Source organism: Triticum aestivum, chromosome 5B (genome assembly GCF_018294505.1).
Source record: "Triticum aestivum cultivar Chinese Spring chromosome 5B, IWGSC CS RefSeq v2.1, whole genome shotgun sequence".
In the NCBI taxonomy this organism is placed as follows: Eukaryota; Viridiplantae; Streptophyta; class Magnoliopsida; order Poales; family Poaceae; genus Triticum; species Triticum aestivum.
In genome coordinates, this window is record NC_057807.1 from 647,846,595 (window position 1) to 647,868,821 (window position 22,227).

Below are 22,227 nucleotides of genomic sequence, written 5' to 3' on the forward strand. Positions count from 1 at the left end.
TACGATATGAAGATCTCCTCCCATTGTAACCGACTCTGTGTAACCCTAGCCCTCTCCACTGTCTATATAAACCGAAGAGTTTTAGTCCGTAGGACGAACAACAATCATACCATAGGCTAGACTTTAGGGTTTTGCCACTCCGATCTCATGGTAGATCTACTCTTGTACTACCCATATCATCAATATTAATCAACCAGGAGTAGGGTTTTACCTCCATCGAGAGGGCCCGAACCTGGGTTAAAACATCGTGCCCCTTGTCTCTTGTTACCATCCGCCTAGACGCACAGTTCGGGACCCCCTACCCGAGATCCGCCGGTTTTGACACCGACACTCTTCATTTTACATTTTAGTGATCCAAGATCACATTGAGTCTATAGGAAAAGCCAATACTATCAAGAAGGGATGAGGTGTTGCTTAATGAGCGTCTTGCTTCATGTGCTTAGTGATATGCTCCAAAACCCTCAACTACTTTCCCACATCCACAAATGACCTAAACCTAAAGCCAAAATCGGTCACACTGATTCTTTCTATCCGGCGCCACTGATTCCAAAAGTCATAGACACTGCCACAAACCCTAAGAAAATCGGTCTTAGCGATAGGGATCTCGGTCTCGCCAAGATGGTGTTGCAATCTCTCTGTTTCCCTTCGTAACGTTTCGGTCTAACCGAAGTGAGTGATCGGTCCCACCGAGATTGCAATGTAAACTCTCTATTTCCTTTTTGTAACATTTCGGTCTCACCGAAAAGAGCAAATCGGTCCCACCGAGTTTACCTGACCAACTCTCTGGAAAACTTATTACCAAATCGGTCTCACCGAGTTTGTGTAATCGGTCTCACCAAGATTACGTTATGCCCTAACCCTAACCGAATTGGCCTCACCGAGATGCATGTCAGTCCCACCAAAAATCACTAACGGTCACTAGGTTTACTAAATCGGTCCGACCGAGTTTAACGATTCGGTCCCACCGAGTTTGGTAAATTGTGTGTAACGGTTAGATTTTGTGTGGAGGCTATATATAGCCCTCCACCTCCTCTTCATTCGTGGAGAGAGCCATCGGAACGAACCTACACTTCCAACTTACCATTTCTGAGAGAGAACCACCTACTCATGTGTTGAGGCCAATATATTCCATTCCTACCATATGAATCTTGATCTCTAGCCTTCCCCAAGTTGCTTTCCACTCAAATCTTCTTTCCACTAGATCCAAAACCTATGAGAGAGAGTTGAGTGTTGGGGAGACTATCATTTGAAGCACAAGAGCAAGGAGTTCATCATCAACGCACCATTTGTTACTTCGTAGAGAGTGGTGTCTCCTAGATTGGCTAGGTGTCACTTGGGAGCCTCCGACAAGATTGTGGAGTTGAATCAAGGAGTTTGTAAGGGCAAGGAGATCGCCTACTTCGTGAAGATCTACCGCTAGTGAGGCAAGTCATTCGTGGGCGACGGCCATGGTGGGATAGACAAGGTTGCTTCTTCATGGACCCTTCGTGGGTGGAGCCCTCCGTGGACTCGTGCAGCCGTTACCCTTCGTGGGTTGAAGTCTCCATCAACGTGGATGTACGATAGCACCACCTATCGGAACCACGCCAAAAACATCCGTGTCTCCAATTGCGTTTGAATCCTCCAAACCCTTCCCTTTATTTTCTTGCAAGTTGCATGCTTTAATTTCCGCTGCCTATACACTCTTTGCATGCTTGCTTGAATTGTGTGATGATTGCTTGACTTGTCCTAAAATAGCTAAAATCTACCAAACTCTAAAATTGGGAAAAGGTTAAGTTTTTATTGGTCAAGTAGTCTAATCACCCCCCTCTAGACATACTTCAAGGTCCTACACAAGAGTTGATCTACCACGAGATCAGAGAGGCTAAACCCTAGAAGCTAGCCTATGGTATGATTGTTGTTCGCCCTACGAACTAAAACTCTCCGGTTTATATAGACACCGGAGAGGGCTAGGGTTACATAGAGTCGGTTACAATGGGAGGAGATCTTCATATCATATCGCCAAGCTTGCCTTCCACGCCAAGGAAAGTCCTATCCGGACACGGGACGAAGTCTTCAATCTTGTATCTTCATAGTCCGGGAGTCTGGCCAAAGGTCATAGTCCGGCCATCCGGACACCCCCTAATCCAGGACTCCCTCAGTAGCCCCCGAACCAGGATTCAATGACGATAAGTCCGGCACGCAAGTTTGTCTTCAGCATTGCAAGGCGGGTTCTTCTCCAAATTCCATGTACCTGTCGGATAGTGTCCGTCTTCTGGTGCGTGTTGCTCTCCTCAGCTTCTGTGCCCAACAATTACCATCTTCCACGTGTCAAACGAATGCGAAAAGCCAGTTTTTTTTCATTTACCCCCCAGTCGTGTAAATGAGCCGCCCGTAAAAGAGACGGGGGTTTGGATCCAATTCACACCACCTTCCCTCCGAGAGTATTCATCAGAGCGCTTCCGACAGAGATCCATTCCACCATGGCCGGTCGAAGCAGCTTCTCCTCTCGCCTCTCCAGCCCTCGGCCCGGAGATTGGGAGTGGTGTTCCGTCCCACATAGCAAGCTAGTAGTGCTTCAATCCAAGGGGCTCCTCCCCCCAACATATATGGTCCCAGTTCGAGCCGGGATCGCCACCTATAGCGGCGGAGAGCAGGCGGAGAGCGTCCCCAATCCCTCTCAAGGAGAGCGGGTATGCCTAGTCCCTTATTTAATAAGAGGAATCGGATTTCCAATTCATTCGTTTCTCCGAGGGCTACTGGAGTTCTACGCCCTCCAGCTACACAACCTCGCGCCTGCCTCCATTCTGCATGTTGCGGGCTTCGTGGCCCTCTGTGAGCTGTTTTTGGGCATCGAGGCCCATTTCGCGCTGTGGAAGAGGTTGTTCTGCCTTGTGCCCCGCTCTCAGGAGGGGTCAATTTATCAAGTGGGCGGAGTCGAACTATGGCGCATCGCCGGGACCGGATATCTATCCGGTACCCCAAAGAAGGCGTCCGAGGATTGGCCTTCCGAATGGTTTTATATGGACGACGTCCCCCTGCCGGACCTTGTACGGATCGGCCTCCCTGAGTTTAACAACGCTCCATTGAAGAAACGCCTGAGCTGGCGCCCATGAAACCCTTAGAGGGAAACTAACAGGGACGTCCTTTACCTGATGAGCCGGATAAGATTGTTGGCTCATTCCGGATTGACCATGATCGAGGTCATGGCCATATGCATCACGCGGGGGGTGCAGCTGCTTCAGTATAGAGGCCACCCCATGTGGGATTTCAACGGGGAGGACGACGCCACCCGGTGCGGTCGCAAGGGGCCGGATTCGGCCGCCACTCTAATGAAGATCTTATCCGCTTTGTACAAGGGAGAAGAAGAGTAATTCCTCCCTGTCAACCCATGGGACGGATTCTCCATGTACAGTCCTCCAAGCTGGGTGAGCGAACACTTTCACTTGTCTACCCGCTTTTGAAATTCCCATAATTAAGTACTTAGTCGAGCGATGTTAACACAGGAGCTGCGCCAGACTATGAAGGAGATAAACAGCCCTCCTCCGCAACCCGAGGACCCAGAACGGTCCCTCGATCCGGACTCCCAAGAGGACCCGGACTTATGTGTGGAGTTAGTTGATGGGGTGTTTCTGTTGGGGAACGTAGTAATTTCAAAAAAAATTCTACGCACACGCAAGATCATGGTGATGGCATAGCAACGAGAGGGGAGAGTGTTGTCCACGTACCCTCATAGACCGTAAGCAGAAGCATTATGACAACGCGGTTGATGTAGTCGTACGTCTTCACGATCCGACCGATCCAAGTACCGAATGTACGGCACCTCCGAGTTCAGCACACGTTCAGCTCGATGACGATCCCCGGGCTCCGATCCAGCAAAGCTTCGGGGATGAGTTCCGTCAGCACGACGGCATGGTGACGATGAGATGCTCTACCGGCGCAGGGCTTCGCCTAAACTCCATGACGATATGACCGAGGTGGAATATGGTGGAGGGGGGCACCGCACACGGCTAAGGAACGATCCGTAGATCAACTTGTGTTGTTGTCCCTAGAGGTGCCCCCCTGCCCCCGTATATAAAGGAGCAAGGGGGGAGGGGGCGGCCGGCCTAGGAGGGGCGCGCCAAGGGGAGTCCTACTCCCACCGGGAGTAGGACTCCCTCCTTCCTTGTTGGAGTAGGAGAAGGGGGGAAAGAGGGGGAGAGGAGGAAGGAAAGGGGGGCCGCACCCCTTGTCCAATTTGTACCAGAGGGGGGCTGCGTGCCTCCTTCCTTTCGGCCTCTCTCGTCTATTCCCGTATGGCCCAATAAGGGCCATATACTCCCCGGCGAATTCCCGTAACTCTCCGGTACTCTGAAAAATACCCGAATCACTCGGAACCTTTCCGAACTCCGAATATAGTCGTCCAATATATTGATCTTTACGTCTCGACCATTTCGAGACTCCTCGTCATGTCCCCGATCTCATCCGAGACTCCGAACTCCTTCGGTACATCAAAACTCATAAACTCATAATAAAACTGTCATCAAAACCTTAAGCGTGCGGACCCTACGGGTTCGAGAACTATGTAGACATGACCGAAACACGTTTCCGGTCAATAACCAATAGCGGGACCTGGATGCCCATATTGGCTCCCACATATTCTATGAAGATCTTTATCGGTCAAACCGCATAACAACATACGTTGTTCCCTTTGTCATCGGTATGTTACTTGCCCGAGATTCGATCGTCGGTATCTCAATACCTAGTTCAATCTCGTTACCGGCAAGTCTCTTTACTCGTTACGTAATGCATCATTCCGTAACTAACTCATTAGCTACATTGCTTGCAAGGCTTATAGTGATGTGCATTACCGAGAGGGCCCAGAGATACCTCTCCGACAATCGGAGTGACAAAACCTAATCTCGAAATACGCCAACCCAACATGTACCTTTGGAGACACCTGTAGTACTCCTTTGTAATCACCCAGTTACGTTGTGACGTTTGGTAGCACCCAAAGTGATCCTCCGGCAAACGGGAGTTGCATAATCTCATAGTTACAGGAACATGTATAAGTCATGAAGAAAGCAATAACAACATACTAAACGATCAAGTGCTAGGCTAACGGAATGGGTCATGTCAATCACATCATTCTCCTAATGATGTGATCCCATTAATCAAATGACAACTCATGTCTATGGTTAGGAAACTTAACCATATTTGATTAATGGGCTAGTCAAGTAGAGGCATACTAGTGACACTATGTTTGTCTATGTATTCACACATGTATTATGTTTCCGGTTAATAGAATTCTAGCATGAATAATAAACATTTATCATGATATAAGGAAATAAATAATAACTTTATTATTGCCTCTAGGGAATATTTCCTTCAGTTTCATCAATTGAGTAAGTACAACACCTTAGTGGCCATTACGACTGACTATCCCGGACTACTTCCGGCCTCAAAGGTAACCGAGACCGAAGTCCCAGTACTTTCAAGAGGATTCATCCATGATTTATTTTGATTGTCGTAAACCAATAGTGTGTCGCTTTGCAGGGGAAATCCTTGAGGCGGAGGGCCGAGCCCTTGGTGGGTAGCCAACAAGGGCCATTGAAGCCAGGCTGGCTAAAGAGAAGTGCGGAATGGATCGAGATTCCGGCGCAACGGTACGGCATGCAATTTTAACCCTAGGGTTTATACCCTCAAGTCACACTAACGCCCATGCTCTCCTTAGGAGGAAGAGCGCCCGTCGGACGATATCCACCGGCCAGGCTTCAAGGCCGGGTCCGGAAGCGGAGGCAAACACGGGGGGCATAGCGGACGCTCCTCCGACAGAGGACGCGGATGGGCTATCTGCCACCAATTCAGAGGTGGAGAGTGCCGTGAACCACAGGCGTCGCCGGGCTGATCTTCGTGACGAATGTTTTTCCCAAGAGGCGTTGGACACCTTTAATACGGGAGATGCGTATCTCCGTGCCGCTCAAAATGGTCTAGCCAGAGCCACAAAGCAGTATGTGAAAGACATACGGGTGAGTGAATCTGATGGTTATATATGTCAGTAGCCCCCGAGACTTGAACAGTTAAGATAACTGATTTAAGGATCATATGTTATACAAGATCTTACAAAGAAGAACACGCAACTGTCCCAGGAGCTGGAAGAGTGCAAGGCCCAACTCGAGGCCGCACTGGCCGCTTCAGAGAATGCCAAGGGGACCCCCTCAGGTAATATATGCTTCGAAAGATAATTCTGTTGTGAAGTGCGGCATATGTGCAATTCTGACAATAACAGTGCAGATGGGGCCGGAGTGAATCCGGACAAGCAGCACCTCCTGTGCCAGTTAAAGGCCGGCGAGAGCGTGCTGACGAGGGTGAGGCAAGAGAAGAACAAGCTTCAAGATGCCAATACCCAGCTGGGCGAGGAACTAAAGGATTTTCGTGCTCAGTTGTCTGATTCCGTAAAGGAGAATCGGCGACTTCGACGCGGCATTTTTAGTAAGTGCTTAAACGAATCTTCAAAAAAAGAGTTCGGCGAGGAAGTCGATTGACAGAGCTATGTCTGCAGATGTGCTGATAGGTCGTCCAGTGGAGGAGATGCCCGGTTCAGCGGGGGACCTTCTTCCCGAGCTGTTGCAACTGCACGAACGAGTTCGGCAGGCGATGCAAGGCGTAGTCCAGGCTATGTGGCCATCCCTCTTCATGCCCGAAGGCCTTGGAGAGCTTGCAGAAAAGCTGGAGGGAGTGCGGCAGCGCTTCCGGTTGTGGAAGATATCGGCCTGCCGTCAAGGTGCCGGGGAGGCCTGGGCCATGGTGAAGACTCGGTACACGAAGGCTGACCCGAACCACATGGCCAAGGTCGGCCCTGTGGGGCCTGACGGAAAGGAGATCCCTGTCAGTTTAGTGCATGGCCAGGTATAGCTGGCTGCCAAGTATTCTCAACAGGACTGCAAATTAGACAGCCTGTTGGATGGTATTGAAGAAGAATATACCGAGTCAAATTGACTATGTAATTTAAAATGACATGTAAAATGCCTTCTAGCCGGATTGTAGATCGTTTGTCGTTGCGGACCTTTTCGCTTCAACCTCTGGACCCGATAGTTTGGAGTGTGTCCGAATACCCTCTCGGTTATGTAAGAACCGGGGCATGCATGGAGACCAGGCGTAGGGGTCATAAGTGCTTTAGCAGACAAGTGCCCAACTAGTTATGTTATATTACATGGTTAGTAAGAAACATCTTCCAGGGAGAATAGTTCCGTTAGGGGTTCCTTTCCCTGGGAGGCATGCCCTAAAGTGCATGTCCGAACTGCGAGAAAAAAAGCAGAAAAGCATCTGGGGGTAGATAAATAAACAAGAAAAATCATCTTTTTCTTCACCGACCGAATATTCCCTTAAGAACGCTAGCTTTCGGCTTCACCCAGTCTGAGGTACACATCCGGCTGACCCGGCAGTAACAATCACAGAGGTGCTCCCTTTACCGCCTAGCTGAACAAACGGGAACGTAGGGGTAAGCACAGGAGCCAGGCAACCCAGCTTGGCCAAAAATTAAGTCATATCGATGCATATAATGGTGTATAAAAGGTTCTTGCGGAAGTGTCACACATGTTTTGGGCATGAGGCCCGTTTATATAAACTTCTGATAAAGAAGCCCCCAGGTATAATGAGTGCAGGTGGCGCGTCAAGTATGTGCGAACAACGCGCAGGCAAGCCCCTAAAGGCTTGGGAGAAAAAGGTAGGGAGAAGGAGAGAAATACCAGGCAGCTAATTTTGAAAAGAAAAAAAATAAAAAAATAAAAAAGGGACGGAGGAAGGAGACGAACACGGAGTCTGGCGCTAGGCGTAGAATCTTCGTAGGCGTGCCGCGTTCCATGGGTTCGGCTCGAGTCGGTTGTCCGATGCATTTCGCAGACGGTACGCTCTACCAGTCAAGACTTGGTCGATTATGAAGGGACCCTCCCATTTGGTCTTTAGTTTGTCCTTTCTCTTGTCCGGCAGGCGTAGAACTAGTTCACCAACGTTATAAGTTTTGGCCCGTACTTCTCTGCTTTGATATCTTCGAGCCTGCTGTTGATAGAATGCGGAACGGGCTTTTGCCACGTCGCGCTCCTCCTCCAATGCGTCCAAGCTGTCCTGCTGATCGAGCTCAGCTTCTCTTTCTTCGTACATGCGCACGCGAGGTGAGTCATGAATTATGTCGCAGGGCAGGACTGCCTCTGCGCCGTATACCATAAAAAATGGTGTGAATCTGGTATTGCGATTCGGCGTGGTCCGTAGCCCCCAGAGTACGGAGTCAAGCTCCTCTACCCAGTGCGTGTTAGATTCCTTGAGGGATCGCACTAGTCTGGGTTTGATGCCGCTCACGATGAGACCGTTGGCTCGCTCGACTTGACCGTTGGTTTGTGGGTGATAGACTAAAGCGTAGTCGAGCTTAATGCCCATGTTTTTGCACCAGAGTTTAACTTCGTCGGCCGTAAAGTTTGTGCCGTTGTCAGTGATGATGCTGTGGGGGATGCCGTAGCGGTACAACCCCGGATATGAAGTCTATCACCGGTCCGGATTCTGTCGTCTTTACAGGCTTGGCCTCTATCCATTTGGTGAATTTATCCACCATGACCAGTAGGTATTTTTGCTTGTGGGTTCCTCCTTTAAGGGGTCCAACCATGTCAAGCCCCCAGACCGCAAAAGGCCAGGTTATGGGTATGGTTTGTAGGACGGTAGGCGGCATGTGGCTTTCATTAGCGAATAACTGGCAACCGACGCATCACTGGACTAAGTCCTGAGCGTCTACCCGGGCCGTCGGCCAATAAAATCCGGTACTATACAGCGTGGTGGTGCTTTTCTTATAAAGCTCTCCTTCGTGGACTTTATAGGCTTTAGATCACCGCACTATACAGCGTGCCTCATTTTGGTCCTCGGGGAGTTCCTGCCTAGTTAAGTAGGCTAAGAATGGTTCTGTCCACGAGGCAATTACTGCCATTATTTCGTGGGCTGAGGGTGTGACTTCATTGACGGAGTCTTCCATTGTGTCATGGTGTTCTGGGTCAGGCGATGTGGCTTGGTCCGGTTTGTTAATTCCGGATTCCCCTTCCGACTGTACGGATGGTTTGAATAACCTTTCCAGCAAAATGTTGGGGGGGACTGCATCGCGCTTTGCGCTGATGCGCGCCAGTATGTCTGCTGCCTGATTATTTTCTCGGGCTATATGGTGGAATTTCAGCCCTTCGAACTGAGCTGACATATTTAGGACGGCGTTGCGGTAAGCTGCCATTTTCGGATCTTTGGCAACAAAGTCTCCGTTTATTTGGGATATCGCGAGGTTCGAATCCCCACGCACCTCTAGGCATTGAATGCCCATGGAGACTGCCATCCAGAGCCAATGTAGAAGGGCCTCGTATTCGGCTGCATTGTTGGAGTCCATATACATTATCTGGAGTACATATTGGACTGTATCTCCTGTTGTGGACGTCAGGACGACGCCAGCCCCCAGACCTACCAGCATTTTGGAGCCGTCAAAGTGCATGGTCCAGTTGGAGTATGTGCCGTACTCTTTAGGGAGTTCGGCTTCAGTCCATTCCACGACAAAGTCAGCCAAGGCTTGTGACTTGATGGCTCGCCGTGGCTTATATGTTATGTCGAACGGGAGGAGCTCAATGGCCCATTTGGCAATCCGGCCTGTTGCGTCGCGGTTGTTTATGATATCGTTAAGAGGTACTTTGGAGGCTACTGTTATCAAACACTCTTGAAAGTAGTGTCGTAGCTTCCGGGATGCCATGAACACTGCGTATGCTATTTTTTGGTAATGCGGGTAACAGGACTTGCATGGAGTGAGGACAGTGGACACGTAGTACACTGGTTTCTGGACAGGGAATTTGTGTCCGTCCATTTCTCGTTCGACGACGAGGACTGCGCTTACAACTTGGTGAGTTGCCGCGGTGTTAACAACATTGGTTTGCCGATGTTTGGCGCAGCCAGGACAGGGTTTGTTGCCAGTATGGCTTTTATTTCTTCAAGTCCGACCGTGGCGGCATCCGTCCACTCAAAGTGTTCAGTGTGCCGGAGGAGGCGGTAAAGGGGTAATGCCTTTTCCCCCAAGCGGGAGATGAAGCGGCTTAGAGCCGCCACGCATCCAGTCAATTTTTGTATTTGCTTGAGATATTTTGGGATATCCAATTGTGACAGAGCTCGGATCTTGGCTGGGTTTGCTTCAATTCCCCTACCGGATACAATGAAGCCCAAGAGCTTTCCGGCTGGTACGCCGAAAACGCATTTTTCCGGGTTAAGCCTAATGTCATATGTTCGGAGGTTATCGAATGTGAGCCTCAGGTTGTCTATTAAAGTTTTGACGTGTTTGGTTTTGACGACCACGTCATCCATGTATGCTTCAACCATTTTGCCGATCTGGCTGGCCAGACATGTCGGATCATGTGCTGATATGTTGCGCCGGCGTTTTTGAGCCCGAAGGGCATTGTGTTGAAGTAGAATGGGCCGTATGGGGTGATGAATGCTGTTGCGGCTTGGTCTGACTCTGCCATCTTGATTTGGTGGTAGCTAGAGTATGCGTCGAGGAAACATAATTAATCGTGTCCTATAGTGGCGTCGATGATTTGATCAATGCAGGGGAGGGGGAAGGGATCCTTTGGGCAGGCCTTATTTAGGTCTTTAAAATCGACGCATAGGCACCAGGATTTGTCCTTCTTTGGTACCATCACCAGGTTTGCTAGCCAGTCTGGATGTTTTATATCTCTGATGAATCCGGCTTCCAGTAGTTTGGCTAGCTCCTCTCCCATGGCTTGTCTCTTGGGTTCGGAGAAAGGCCGAAGAGTCTGCTTGACGGGCTTGAATCCTTTTAGGATGTTTAGGCTGTGCTCGGCCAGCCTGCGTGGGATTCCTGGCATGTCTGAAGGGTGCCAGGCAAAAATGTCCCAATTTTCTCGTAGGAATTCTCTGAGTGCGGCGTCTACATCTAGGTTTAGTTGTGCCCCGATGGAGGCCGTTTTTGTAGTGTCCGTTGGATGGACTTGGAACTTGACTATTTCGTCTGCCGGCAGGTGGACTTGGATCTTTTGTCGAGTATCACGTCATCCCTGTCCACCATGGAGCGCAACACGGTTAGTTCCTCGGCCGCTAGGGCTTTGGACAATGCCTCGAGGGCCAGTGCAGCTGTCTTGTTTTCGGCGCGGAGCGCTGTGTCCAGATCACTAGCAAGAGTGATGATTCCATTGGGTCCGGGCATTTTGACCTTCATGTACCCATAATGGGGTATAGCTTGAAAAATTGTGAATGCTTCTCGCCCTAACAAAGCGTGGTATCCGCTGCTGAACGGGGCCACTTGAAATGTGACCTCCTCGGATCTGTAATTGTCCGGCGTGCCGAACACCACATCCAGTGTGATTTTCCCTGAACAGCACGCTTCCCGGCAGGGGATTATTCCTCTAAAGGTTGTGTTGCTTCGCTCAATGCGGCTCCAGTCTATTTCCATTTTTGCAGGGTTTCCTCATAGATGAGGTTTAGTCCGCTGCCGCCGTCCATGAGTACCTTTGTAAGCCGGAAGCCATCCACTATCGGATTGAGGACCAGTGCGGCTGGTGCTCGGGCTGCCCGGGATTTAGGTTCGTCATTGGCATTAAAGGTAATAGCCGTGTCACTCCATGGGTTTATTGTTGCTACTTGGTAGACTTCGGTAAGGCTGCGGAGCGTTCGTTTCCTCGCATTATTTGATGCGAAAGTCTCGAACACTGTTTACACCGTACTGGCGTTTCTGGGGTGGTGCTCTGTGGATTCTGGAGTTAAAAGCTCCTCGCCACTTCTGGCCACCTGCCGGAGTATCCAACATGCTCTAAGGCTATGAGTTGGTGTGGCTTCCCTTGAACTGTGAATTTTACAGGGTCCATTGAGCCATCATTCCAGTACGGTTCCATACCCTATAGAGGGTTTTTGTTTTTTGCTGTTTGGCCCATGTGCCTGGCGATAATGCACCCTTTTGTTTCGGACTGGGATTGTATTCAGGGTCGGCTTGTCCCAGAATTTTGTTTCGGTTTTTCGAATGCTTTCTGTTGCACAGTACTTTCGTACTATGGATGTCAAGTCGGTGAAGCGTGTAATTTCGCGGCGACTTATGGCGTTGAGGATTCCGATGTCCGCGCAGTTGTTACAGAAGAATGAAATTGCATCCCTCTCGCGGCAGTCCTTTATCCTGTTTCTAACCAGGAGGAATCTGGCCCAGTAATGGTGTACTGTTTCCCCGGGCTCTTGCCGAATTTGGGATAGATCCCTTGTATTTGGGTGGGCGGGTGGATTTAAATCTGGAACCTCGCCCGATCTAAGACTCAGGGGCCAAGAAATTTCCGAATTCGGAATCTTGTTTTCTTGGACGTTATTCAATGAATCAGGCCCGCTGCCTGACTTTAGGTTCAGGGCTTGGGCGACGTCCTCCCCTCTCGATGGAGGTAAAACCCTACTCCCGCTTGATTAATATTGATGATATGGGTAGTACAAGAGTTGATCTACCACGAGATCAGAGAGGCTAAACCCTAGAAGCTAGCCTATGGTATGATTGTTGTTCGTCCTACGGACTAAAACTCTCCGGTTTATATAGACACCGGAGAGGGCTAGGGTTACATAGAGTCGGTTACAATGGGAGGAGATCTTCATATCATATCGCCAAGCTTGCCTTCCACGCCAAGGAAAGTCCTATCCGGACACGGGACGAAGTCTTCAATCTTGTATCTTCATAGTCCGGGAGTCTGGACACCCCCTAATCCAGGACTCCCTCACCTACCTCTGAAGAAATTGACAAGCTACACTATCGATCCTACACGGATAAAAATGCCTATGTCTGAAGAAACTGACAAGCTACACTGTCGATCCTACACGGATAAATAGCGGATCACGCACGTATTACCTCCTTTCTGGTTTGCAGGGCTCAATTCAAGAAACGACCCACTCGATCCTACATGAATAAATTGCGGATCACGCATGTACTAGTACCCCCTTTCCGGTTTGCAGGGCTTAATTCAAACCTCTCACCAACCAAGGTAGTCCCTCCGTCCGGGTTTATTAGTCCCGTGAGCAAAGCAGCAAGACCAAGGCATGGCAATAATTAACGGCATGCAGAAGTTTAGGCCTAATAAATTCCAGCGATTTAAGTGGCTGCATGCGTGCCCTCGGCTGCGACTCGTTGGATGCTGCTTCGCGTACTGCCTGCGAGCGGTTTTGAGTGCATGCATGTAGCCGTCCATAATTAAGGCAGCTAACTAATGCGAAAAAAGATACACTTTAATTGTTGCGGGCTTTTTAAATCTGTGGAATCATTATTGACAAGGAGGGAGATGATTCGAGTGCACTTGTTTGACCACCATGCCGGCATGCGACCCAGACGGGACGGGACAGCACAGTCATAATTTCAGTTTCCCTAGTTTTCCACGGCAAGCTGGCGCGCTAAGCCATTATGCATTGAATTCCGATGACTGTCGCGCTACCTTGCCCCTATAGGTACTGTTTCCTGGCCTTCTCCGGTGCCACCATGACCCAACTCGCCATATCCTCACAAGCCGCCACCGGCCCGACGTCGCTCGCCACGTCCGCCATGCCCCCGCCCGTCCACGGTAGGTGACGCCGGAGGCGGTCACCACCGGAACTAGTGTCCGATTTTTCACCGGAAGGCAGACGGAGGGAGGGGGCATTATATCTGTCTTTAGATGGCAATGCACAGATCGAGGAGTTGATGGAGCGCGACCGCATGGCGGAGGAGCAGGAGTTGTTGGAGCGCGACCGCCTGGCGGAGGAGCAACATATCGCCGATTTGCACCGCCAGCGGGACATGGAGCAGCAGCGCACCGATGCTCTGAGTCGCGAGCAGAGCGCCCGCAACTGGGCCGACTACGTGGAGGCCGGCGCCCGGCAAATAGCCCTGGAGGCTGTCGGGAACGCACGTGTTCGCGACGCCGATTTTTACTACCAGCTCGTCAAGTGGGTTTCCCGCTTGGAAGCCTAAGCTTCTGTGGACCACGCCGGCATGGAAAGGGCCAACGCGCGTGATCAACGCGCCCTATCGCACCTCTGGCAAGTCCGAGGCGAGGCGCAGGACGCCGGTGCCGGCGTTTAGCGTGTACCACAGATGGCGGCCGGCATCGTCTAGTTAGCTAAGAGTAAGTTAGTACTTGTCTAGTGGGAGTAGATAGTTAACTTGGCTATGATGGTTGTCAACGTGGAAGTTCAGTACTCTATATGTGGATCAGACTTGTTACTTTGCTCTGAATGTTGAACTTTCCGTTTGATCGTATGGAATGGGATGTTATTTTTTTAAATGGGTTGTATTTGTCCTCCATGGATTTAGAGGCTGACTTGTGGGCCTAGCAAGTTGACGCGTACACAATCAGGAGATGATTGTATATGGAGAGGATGACAGCAGGGACCCGCCAAGGTCATGGCAGTACGCAAGCAAGTGCCTCCTTATTTCAAGCCAATAAAAAATGGCTCCTCCTAGTGGATTTCTGACATCTGGGTCCCATGCCATTGTCAACGTAGTCAATAAACGAGAGAATTGCACAACGAGCGGCTGACACCAGGGACCCAGCAACTCGCCCATTTATTTTTGTTTTGGGTTAATTTGATAAATGCCTCCGAGAAATGCCACTGCAATTTCCAAACTTTGAAAAATGCCATTTCATGCCATTTCTAGTGGCATTTTTCGAAGTCTGGAGTGGCGTTTTTCAAAGTTTGCAAACTGCAGTGGCGTTCTTCAAAGTTTGCAAAAATTGTAGTGGCATTTTTCAAAGTTTCGAAATTGCAATGGCATTTTTATGAATCGCCATAATTGGAGTGGCATTTATCTAATTTGTTTTTGAGACGGAAGCAGGGTGTCAACTGGGCTGTGCGGGACACTCTGGCCTGTCTAGATAGCCTTTTCTTTTATGTTTACCACAGACCAGCCTAGTAGTTTTTTTTTCTTTCTGAAAATGGCTAGCCAAGGTTTTTTTGTGATTTGTCAAGTAAGTCGCTTTATCAGGCCTGTTGGGATGCAAATCTTTCAAGACGAGGAGAGCTTCATTCGGCTGGCCGAGAAAATGGCCTATCAGTAATGAGAAATGGGCTGTACATTTTTAAAACACATCAAACCGGCAATTAGTTTAAAATATCTTTTTTTCATTTCGAGATTTTAAATTGCATTGATTTTTATGCGTGGACAATTTATTGGATTTTATATTGATATACATTTATTTTTAAAACCAGTCTGAATGTGACTCGAAATTTCGGGATTAAAAACAGTTCAGACCGCACCGACATATGCAAAATTTCGTATAATTTTTTAAGCGTGGCCACAATATGGGCTATAATGCTAATAAAAAGAATATGGGCTCCAAAAAACCCCGTAAGAATTAGCAAATGGGTTGTAAACTATTTGAAATAATGGCAGATGGGTTGTATGCTGTTTTCCACAGATTTGAGGCTTTCCACAGATGGCATGTATACTGTTGGATGTCCAATCAACGGCCGTCGAGCTTCTTCAATCTCTGCTCTTCCTGCTGCAGTCGCTCAAACAAGCGCCGACGGGACTGCCTGCTCCCTCCTCCACGCGGCCGACTGTGCCGCCGTGCAGGCCTCACCACCCCACCGTACTCCCATCGCGGGCCTAGCCATCCCTCTACTCACCCATAGTCCCACACCTGTTGTTATTCTCCAGCGACGGCAGACGAACCAGTAAACCCTCGTGCATTCGTACTCCCCTCCGCGTGGGAAACAACTGCTGAGTCTTCCCTGCCTCCGTGTCGTTCCCTTCCTAGGCCTCGCCGTCGTCCATCGCCCTGGTGCTCTCGGCATGGCGTGGTTAACATGGTCAACGACAGACATGCATCTGAAGTGGACTGTACGTGGAGAGACTGACAGTTGGGTCCACGTCCGCACGCAAGGAAATGCCTCCTTATTATGCGCAAAATAATGATTCCTCCACCTGACATCTGGGACCCACCGGAAGGGCCTCTATATTTCATGGAAAAAACGTTACCGCCGCTGACAGCTCGGACCCACCAGCTATATCTTCGCACGCAAGGAAGTGCCTCCTTATTACGCCCAAAAAAAAGAATACTCCCCATACGATGTCCACTAAGTTGACGGGGCCTACTAAGTTGACGGGATGAAGGGCTTTGTCAACTTAGTCAATATGCACGATCCTAGCTCGACTGACCGTACGATGTCAATCCAACGGCTGTAGTGCTTCTTCAACCTCTGGTCTTCTTGCTCCAGCTGCCCAAACCAGCGCTGGTCGTGCCGCCTGTTCCTGCCTCCCGTGGCCGGCTGTGCTGTCGCGGAGGCCTCACCGCCTCCATACTACTCCCACCGCTGGCCAACCCATCCCTCCACTCCACTCACCCACACCCCCTGTTATTCTGCGGTGACGGCAGCGCAGCCGAACCAGTGAAGCCTCGTACTCCTCTCCGTGTGGGCATCCACTGCCGCGTCTTCCCCGGCTCCGCGTCGTTCCCTTCCTAGGCCTCGCCATCGTCCACCGCCGTGGTGCTCCCGGCGCGGCGTGGTCAATGTGGTCAACGACCGAATTCCATCGGAAGAATACTGTACGTGAAGAGCCTGACAGTTGGGTCCACGGCAGCCGCAAGGAAGTGCCTCCTTATTACGCGGAAAATAATTATTCCTCCACCTGACAGTAGGGACACACCAGATGGGCCACCAGTATTTCACAAAAAAAATGGTTGCCCTTGACTGTTGAGACCCACCCGACGGGCCACCATATTTTGCGAAAAAAACGTTCCCCCTGCTGTTAGCTCGGACCCACCGGAAGTGCCTCCTTATTACGCACAAAAAAATGAATACCCCCCTGCAAGCTGGGACCCACCTTTGTGGGAGGATGACTTGTGGGCCTACTAAGTTGCCGGGGACGGAGGGCTTTGTCAACTTAGTCAATATAGACGATTCTAGGTCCAGTGACCGTACGATGTCCATCCAACGGCCATAGTGCTTCTTCAACCTCTGGTCTTCTTGCTCCAGCCGCCCAAAGCAGCGCCGGTTGTGCCGCATGCTCCTGCTTCCCGTGGCCGGATGTGCTACCGCGGAGGCCTCACCGCCCTTTACTATTCCCATCGCTGGCAAGGCCCACTGGCGACGGCAGCCTCACACCACAGCCGAACCAGTGAACCCTCGTACTCCTCTCTGCGCGGGCTTCCACTGCCGCGTCTTCCCCGGCTCCGCGTCGTCCCCTTCATAGGCCTTGTCGTCGTCCACCGCCGTGGTGCTCTCTGCGCGGCGTGGTCAACATGGTCAAGGAACGACTTCCATCGGAAGAGTACTGTACGTGGAGAGGCTGATAGCTGGGTCCACGGCCACAACCCAGTTTTTTTGTGATTTGCCAAGTAAGTCGCTTTGTCAGGCCTGTTGGGCTGTAAATCTTTCAAGACGAGGAGAGCTTTCATTTGGCTGTCCGAGAAAATGGCCCATCAGTAATGAGAAATGGGTTGTACATTTTTAAAACACATCAAACCGGCAATTAGTTTCAAATATATTTTTTTCATTTCATGATTTTAAATTACATTAATTTTTATGCATGGAGAATTTGTTGGATTTTATATTGATATACATTTATTTTTAAAATCAGTTTGAATGTGAGTCGAAATTTCAGGATTAAAAATAGTTCGGACCGCACCGAAATATGCAAAATTACGTATAATTTTTTAACCGTGGCCACAATATGGGCTGTAATGCTAACAAAACGAATAAGGGATCCAAAAAAACCTTAAGAATTAGCAAATGGGCTGTAAATTATTTGAAATAATGGCAGATGGGTTGTATGCTGTTTTCCATAGATTTGAGGCTTTCCTAAAAAAAAGTTGACGCACAAGCAGTGACGGTTGGATGTCCATCCAACGGCTGTCGTGCTTCTTCAATCTCTGCTCTTCCTGCTCAAGCCGCTCAAACAAGCGCCGGCGGGACTGTCTGCTCCCTCCTCCCCGCGGTCGGCTGTGCTGCCGCGCAGGCCTCACCGCCCCATCGTACTCCCATCGCTGGCCTAGCCATCCCTCTACTCACCCACACCTACTGTTATTCTCCGGCAACGGCAGACGAACCAGTAAACCCTCGTACAGTCGCACTCCCCTCCGCGTGGGAAACAACTGCCGAGTCTTCCCTGCCTCTGTGTCGTCCCCTTCCTAGGCCTCACCGTCGTCCACTGCCATGGTGCTCTCGGTGCGGCGTGGTCAATGTGGTCAACGACCGACTTCCTTCGGAAGAGTACTGTGCGTGGAGAGGCTGACAGCTGGGTCCACGGACGCAGCAAGGAAGTGCCTCCTTATTACGCGCAAAATAATTATTCCTCCACCTGACAGCGGGGACCCATCGAACGGGCCACCGTATTTCGCAAAAAAAACGTTTCCCCCCTGACTGCTAGGACCCACCAGCTACACCTTCGCCTGCAAGGAAGTGCGTCCAGGCAAAAAAAAATGATTCGCCCCCTGACTGCTGGGACCCACCAGCTACATCTTCGCAGGCAAGGAAGTGCCTGACAGTCGGGACCCACCTAGTCGAAGCGTACGTAGCGTTGTCATTCTGGTCGCGAACGTGTACGTACAGATATACTGGTGGATGTAGAGGCGTGCACGTGTCGTTGTAGAGGCGCGCACGTAGCATGTACATGTATGTACAACAGCGAGGGTGCAAGAAAGAAAATATGGCCACGTACGTACATACGGGTAGGGTCTCGAACGCCTACTCGTGCATACTACATGGCTGGGTCGGAACCGAGAAACAATGTCGTCTCATGTTCATGGGGAGCCAACTGGCTGGGTCGGAACAGAATGCGTGGTCGTGTTCATCGGGAGGGCTTGGACGGAACAGGCGATGGAAACGAGGCCTCGCGTACGCACAACAGAGGAAACGACCTTGTGTTCGACCGGCCATGTTCGAAATGAGATCCCGTTGATCCGGAGGGGCCTGGTGTACCGCAAAACGGAGGAAACGGACCTCCTACGGTCAAAACGGGGGTCCTGTTGATCGAGAGGGGTGTGGCATACTGCAAAACGGAGGAAACAGACCTCCTACGGCCGAAACGGGGGTCCTGTTGATCGGGAGGGGTGTGATGTACCACAAAACGGAGGAAACGGACCTCCTACGGTCGAAACGGGGGTCCTGTTGATCGGGAGGGGTGTGGGGTACCGCAAAACGGACGAAACGGACCTCCTACAGTCGAAACAAGGGTCCTATTCATCGGGAGGGGTGTGGCGTACCGCAAAACGGGACTCCATGGGATACTGTTCATCTCCACCATCGACGTCCTCTAGCCTCCACGGGCTACCGTCGACCTCCTCCAGCCTCCACGGGCTCCTGTTCATCCAGCCTCCACCACGCGCTACTCCACCGGCTATTGTTCAACCACCCCTCCACCGTCTACTGTTCATCCAGCCCTCCACCATCTACTGTTCATCCAGCCCTCCACACCACGGGGTCCTATTCAACCACCCCTCCACGGCCACCCCTCCATAGTTTACTATTCATCCAGCCCTCCACACCACGAGGTCCTGTTCATCCAGAGGCAACGCCACCGCTCAATATTCATACACCCTCCCCCAACGCTCACTGTTCATCCAACCGATCGGCTTCAGTTAGCAGAAGTAGCGAAGGAATCGCTCCATCAGGTTCAGTTAACAGCCATCAATCAATCGCTCGGGTTCAGTAACGCGTATCCTGCAGTGCAATCGCTTGGGTTCAGTTAGAGCCCAACGCCTCGCTCGGGTTCAGTTAGAGCCAACGCCTCGCACACACACGCGTACGTGTACGAGAGAAATGCGCATCGCTCGGCCCCCGACCTCCCACCGTAACTGGCAACTCCCCGAAATTTTTCTCTCCCTTGCTTCTACCACGGTTTTTTCCGTCATGGACGGCCCAAAGAATGTCATGCAGCTGTGTCTCCGGCCCGCCCAGGACGAAAAGCCCATTTTCTGTCATGATTTTTTTTCATAGAAGTAGGAGCCCACCACATCTATGATGATACCGGGTTTTGTCACAATTATCGTCATAGAAGTGTCATATGTATGACAGAAAAAAAATTCATTCGGCCCAAAATGTCACGGATGTGTCTTTTTTTTGTAGTGATACTCGGGTTGTACTTGAAAACTGCGTGCATTAGTTAACATAAGAATACATATGAGAACACAGTATATACATCAAGAACATCCAATCATTTGATAATTAGAGTTCTCACCGAGCACGTCGCCGGACTGGATGTGCTTGCCGCTCTCCCATCCGGAGACGCCGAAGCTCCATCCCTTATTGTCACCAACGGTCCACTCCTTTCCCTGGACGATGGTGGTTGCACACCAAACAGCCAGAAGCAGCACCAAAAGGGTGGGTACCATGGTTCCCCGTGCCATCGATAGTGTTGCTCTTGACTTCTTGTTGCTACCGAAGATCACAAGAACAAAAAAATTGAAATAGTGGACGATCTCTCAAGTGATGGATTGCGTTCGTTCTCCTTCTCATATGATATATATATAGGCAGTCAGCTAAAATCATTGTTTTAATGTGCTCAAATAATGAGAATCTTGCCTTAAATGACACAAATATACAATTGTGATATGCAACATTAGTTAGTATATGCTACCAAATCCTCCAACTCATATAATCTGATCTTGGATTAATGGAAATGAATGAGGATGCATTTATTTCCTACTTTCAAGATTTAGTAAATATTTCTTTTTCGTGGATGCATTAGATGTATATCAAATTTTTATATATACTAGAATTAGATGACATAATCGTAATAAGAAAATATTAAAATACAAAATTATTTTTTATAAGGAGAAGTCCCTAATCTTGACTTTTCAACCATAGCAGCTAAAGCGATTGGAGGCCATGATTTGCGATTGTTTAGTCTCAAATAATATGAAACTAGTAGTGTGACCCGCGCATTTGCGCGGCTAGATTTATTATGTATTGTCTTCCTTTTATATTTACATGTGTACTATATTTAGATTTACATGTTGGTGTACTTATTAGCTAGAGATTTGAAATTATAGATATTACAGATAGTGGCATGTCACAACTACACCATGTTGAACTTGTTTGGTTTTGTTGTGACTTTTTTTGGTATTGACTTGTCGTGTGACATTAAAAATCTGATATGCTTAGCTTGTCATGAAAATATAGCATTTCTTGCTAATATACATCCTTCTCTCGCACACTACTCACCCTTGGTGTTTATATTTTCATATTTTTTGATGATTTTCTACACAAAGTTAAATCAACTCGGATGACATATACTTAAAGGCTTTTTTTATCTTCCTCTACCCATCTTGCACAATCATTTATGGCTTGGTCACTCTCGTTATACCTTGAACATTGGCTGTACTTTCTTATTATTATTTGTTGCAATGTATGCCTGCTATGGTATTTTCATACATGCACATAAATTGATTTTTCAAAGTTGAACACTTCTTGTTGGTACCACCTATTGTGGTCTCCAAGAGTGATTTTAAATCGTGTGTGCCTATTATTCATCAACCACTTTCCATACTACTAAATATACTCATGTTTGTACTTTTAAGTGCCTTATTTTAGCACAGGTTCTCCTTCGATGCATATTTAGTGCTACCGAATGGAAATTAAATAGAATAGTCCTTTTAATTTTAAATTGCACATGTCCTCGGATGCCAATTTTAAAATAATTTTTTCACACGTATTTATGAGGTTGATTTTATGTTTTTGGGTAAAAACTTCATAATTGCTCATGTTATCTTCTAAATTATTTTACAATTTGAGATGGCCTCTAGTATATTACTGTAATCATTATTATTTATAATGATATGCTACTTGCCCAATCCAAATATTTCTTCTATATTTACAGACAAATTTAGAACACGTGAACCACATGTATTATATGTTTTTATCTATCTTTGAATGACCCAAATCAAATATTTTATTTTGATTATACACTGTGTATGCTAGGAAATGTGCCCGTGCATTGCAACGGGAGAAATAAATTCTCGCATGCCCCTAGTAACCCATTCAATTATGTTGGCATTTATCCTCTTCGTCACTATCACCGATGTTGCTCATATTGTCCATCTAATCGTTATGAACGTGATCAATCTAAGGCGATGTGATTTTCATCATACTCTGGCACAATGCCCGTGTATCGCTATGGAGTAAACGCTGAACAATGGGTACTATTCCTCGTGCGTTTGTGATGGGTGCCAGTAGGTCTAGCGCATCGGGCTTCTGCTAAGCAGCTCATGCTTTAGCGAGGACATTGGGTATCGTGAGGCCCTCCTCGTT

The 22,227-nt window shown here is 49.1% G+C and overlaps 1 protein-coding gene across 1 annotated transcript in view; it reads right to left on the reverse strand.

The window, feature by feature from the left end:
* The window catches only part of LOC123117376 (basic blue protein-like), an 88,819-nt gene extending 68,495 nt beyond the window's left edge, over positions 1 to 20,324 (reverse strand). The window contains exons 1-2 of the mRNA XM_044538145.1: positions 20,156 to 20,324; positions 20,050 to 20,067 (exon numbers count right to left, since the gene is read on the reverse strand). Of these exons, the coding sequence (XP_044394080.1) occupies positions 20,050 to 20,067; positions 20,156 to 20,324 (187 nt within the window). The remainder of the gene's footprint in view (positions 1 to 20,049; positions 20,068 to 20,155) is intronic.
* Positions 20,325 to 22,227: the final 1,903 nt, after the last annotated feature.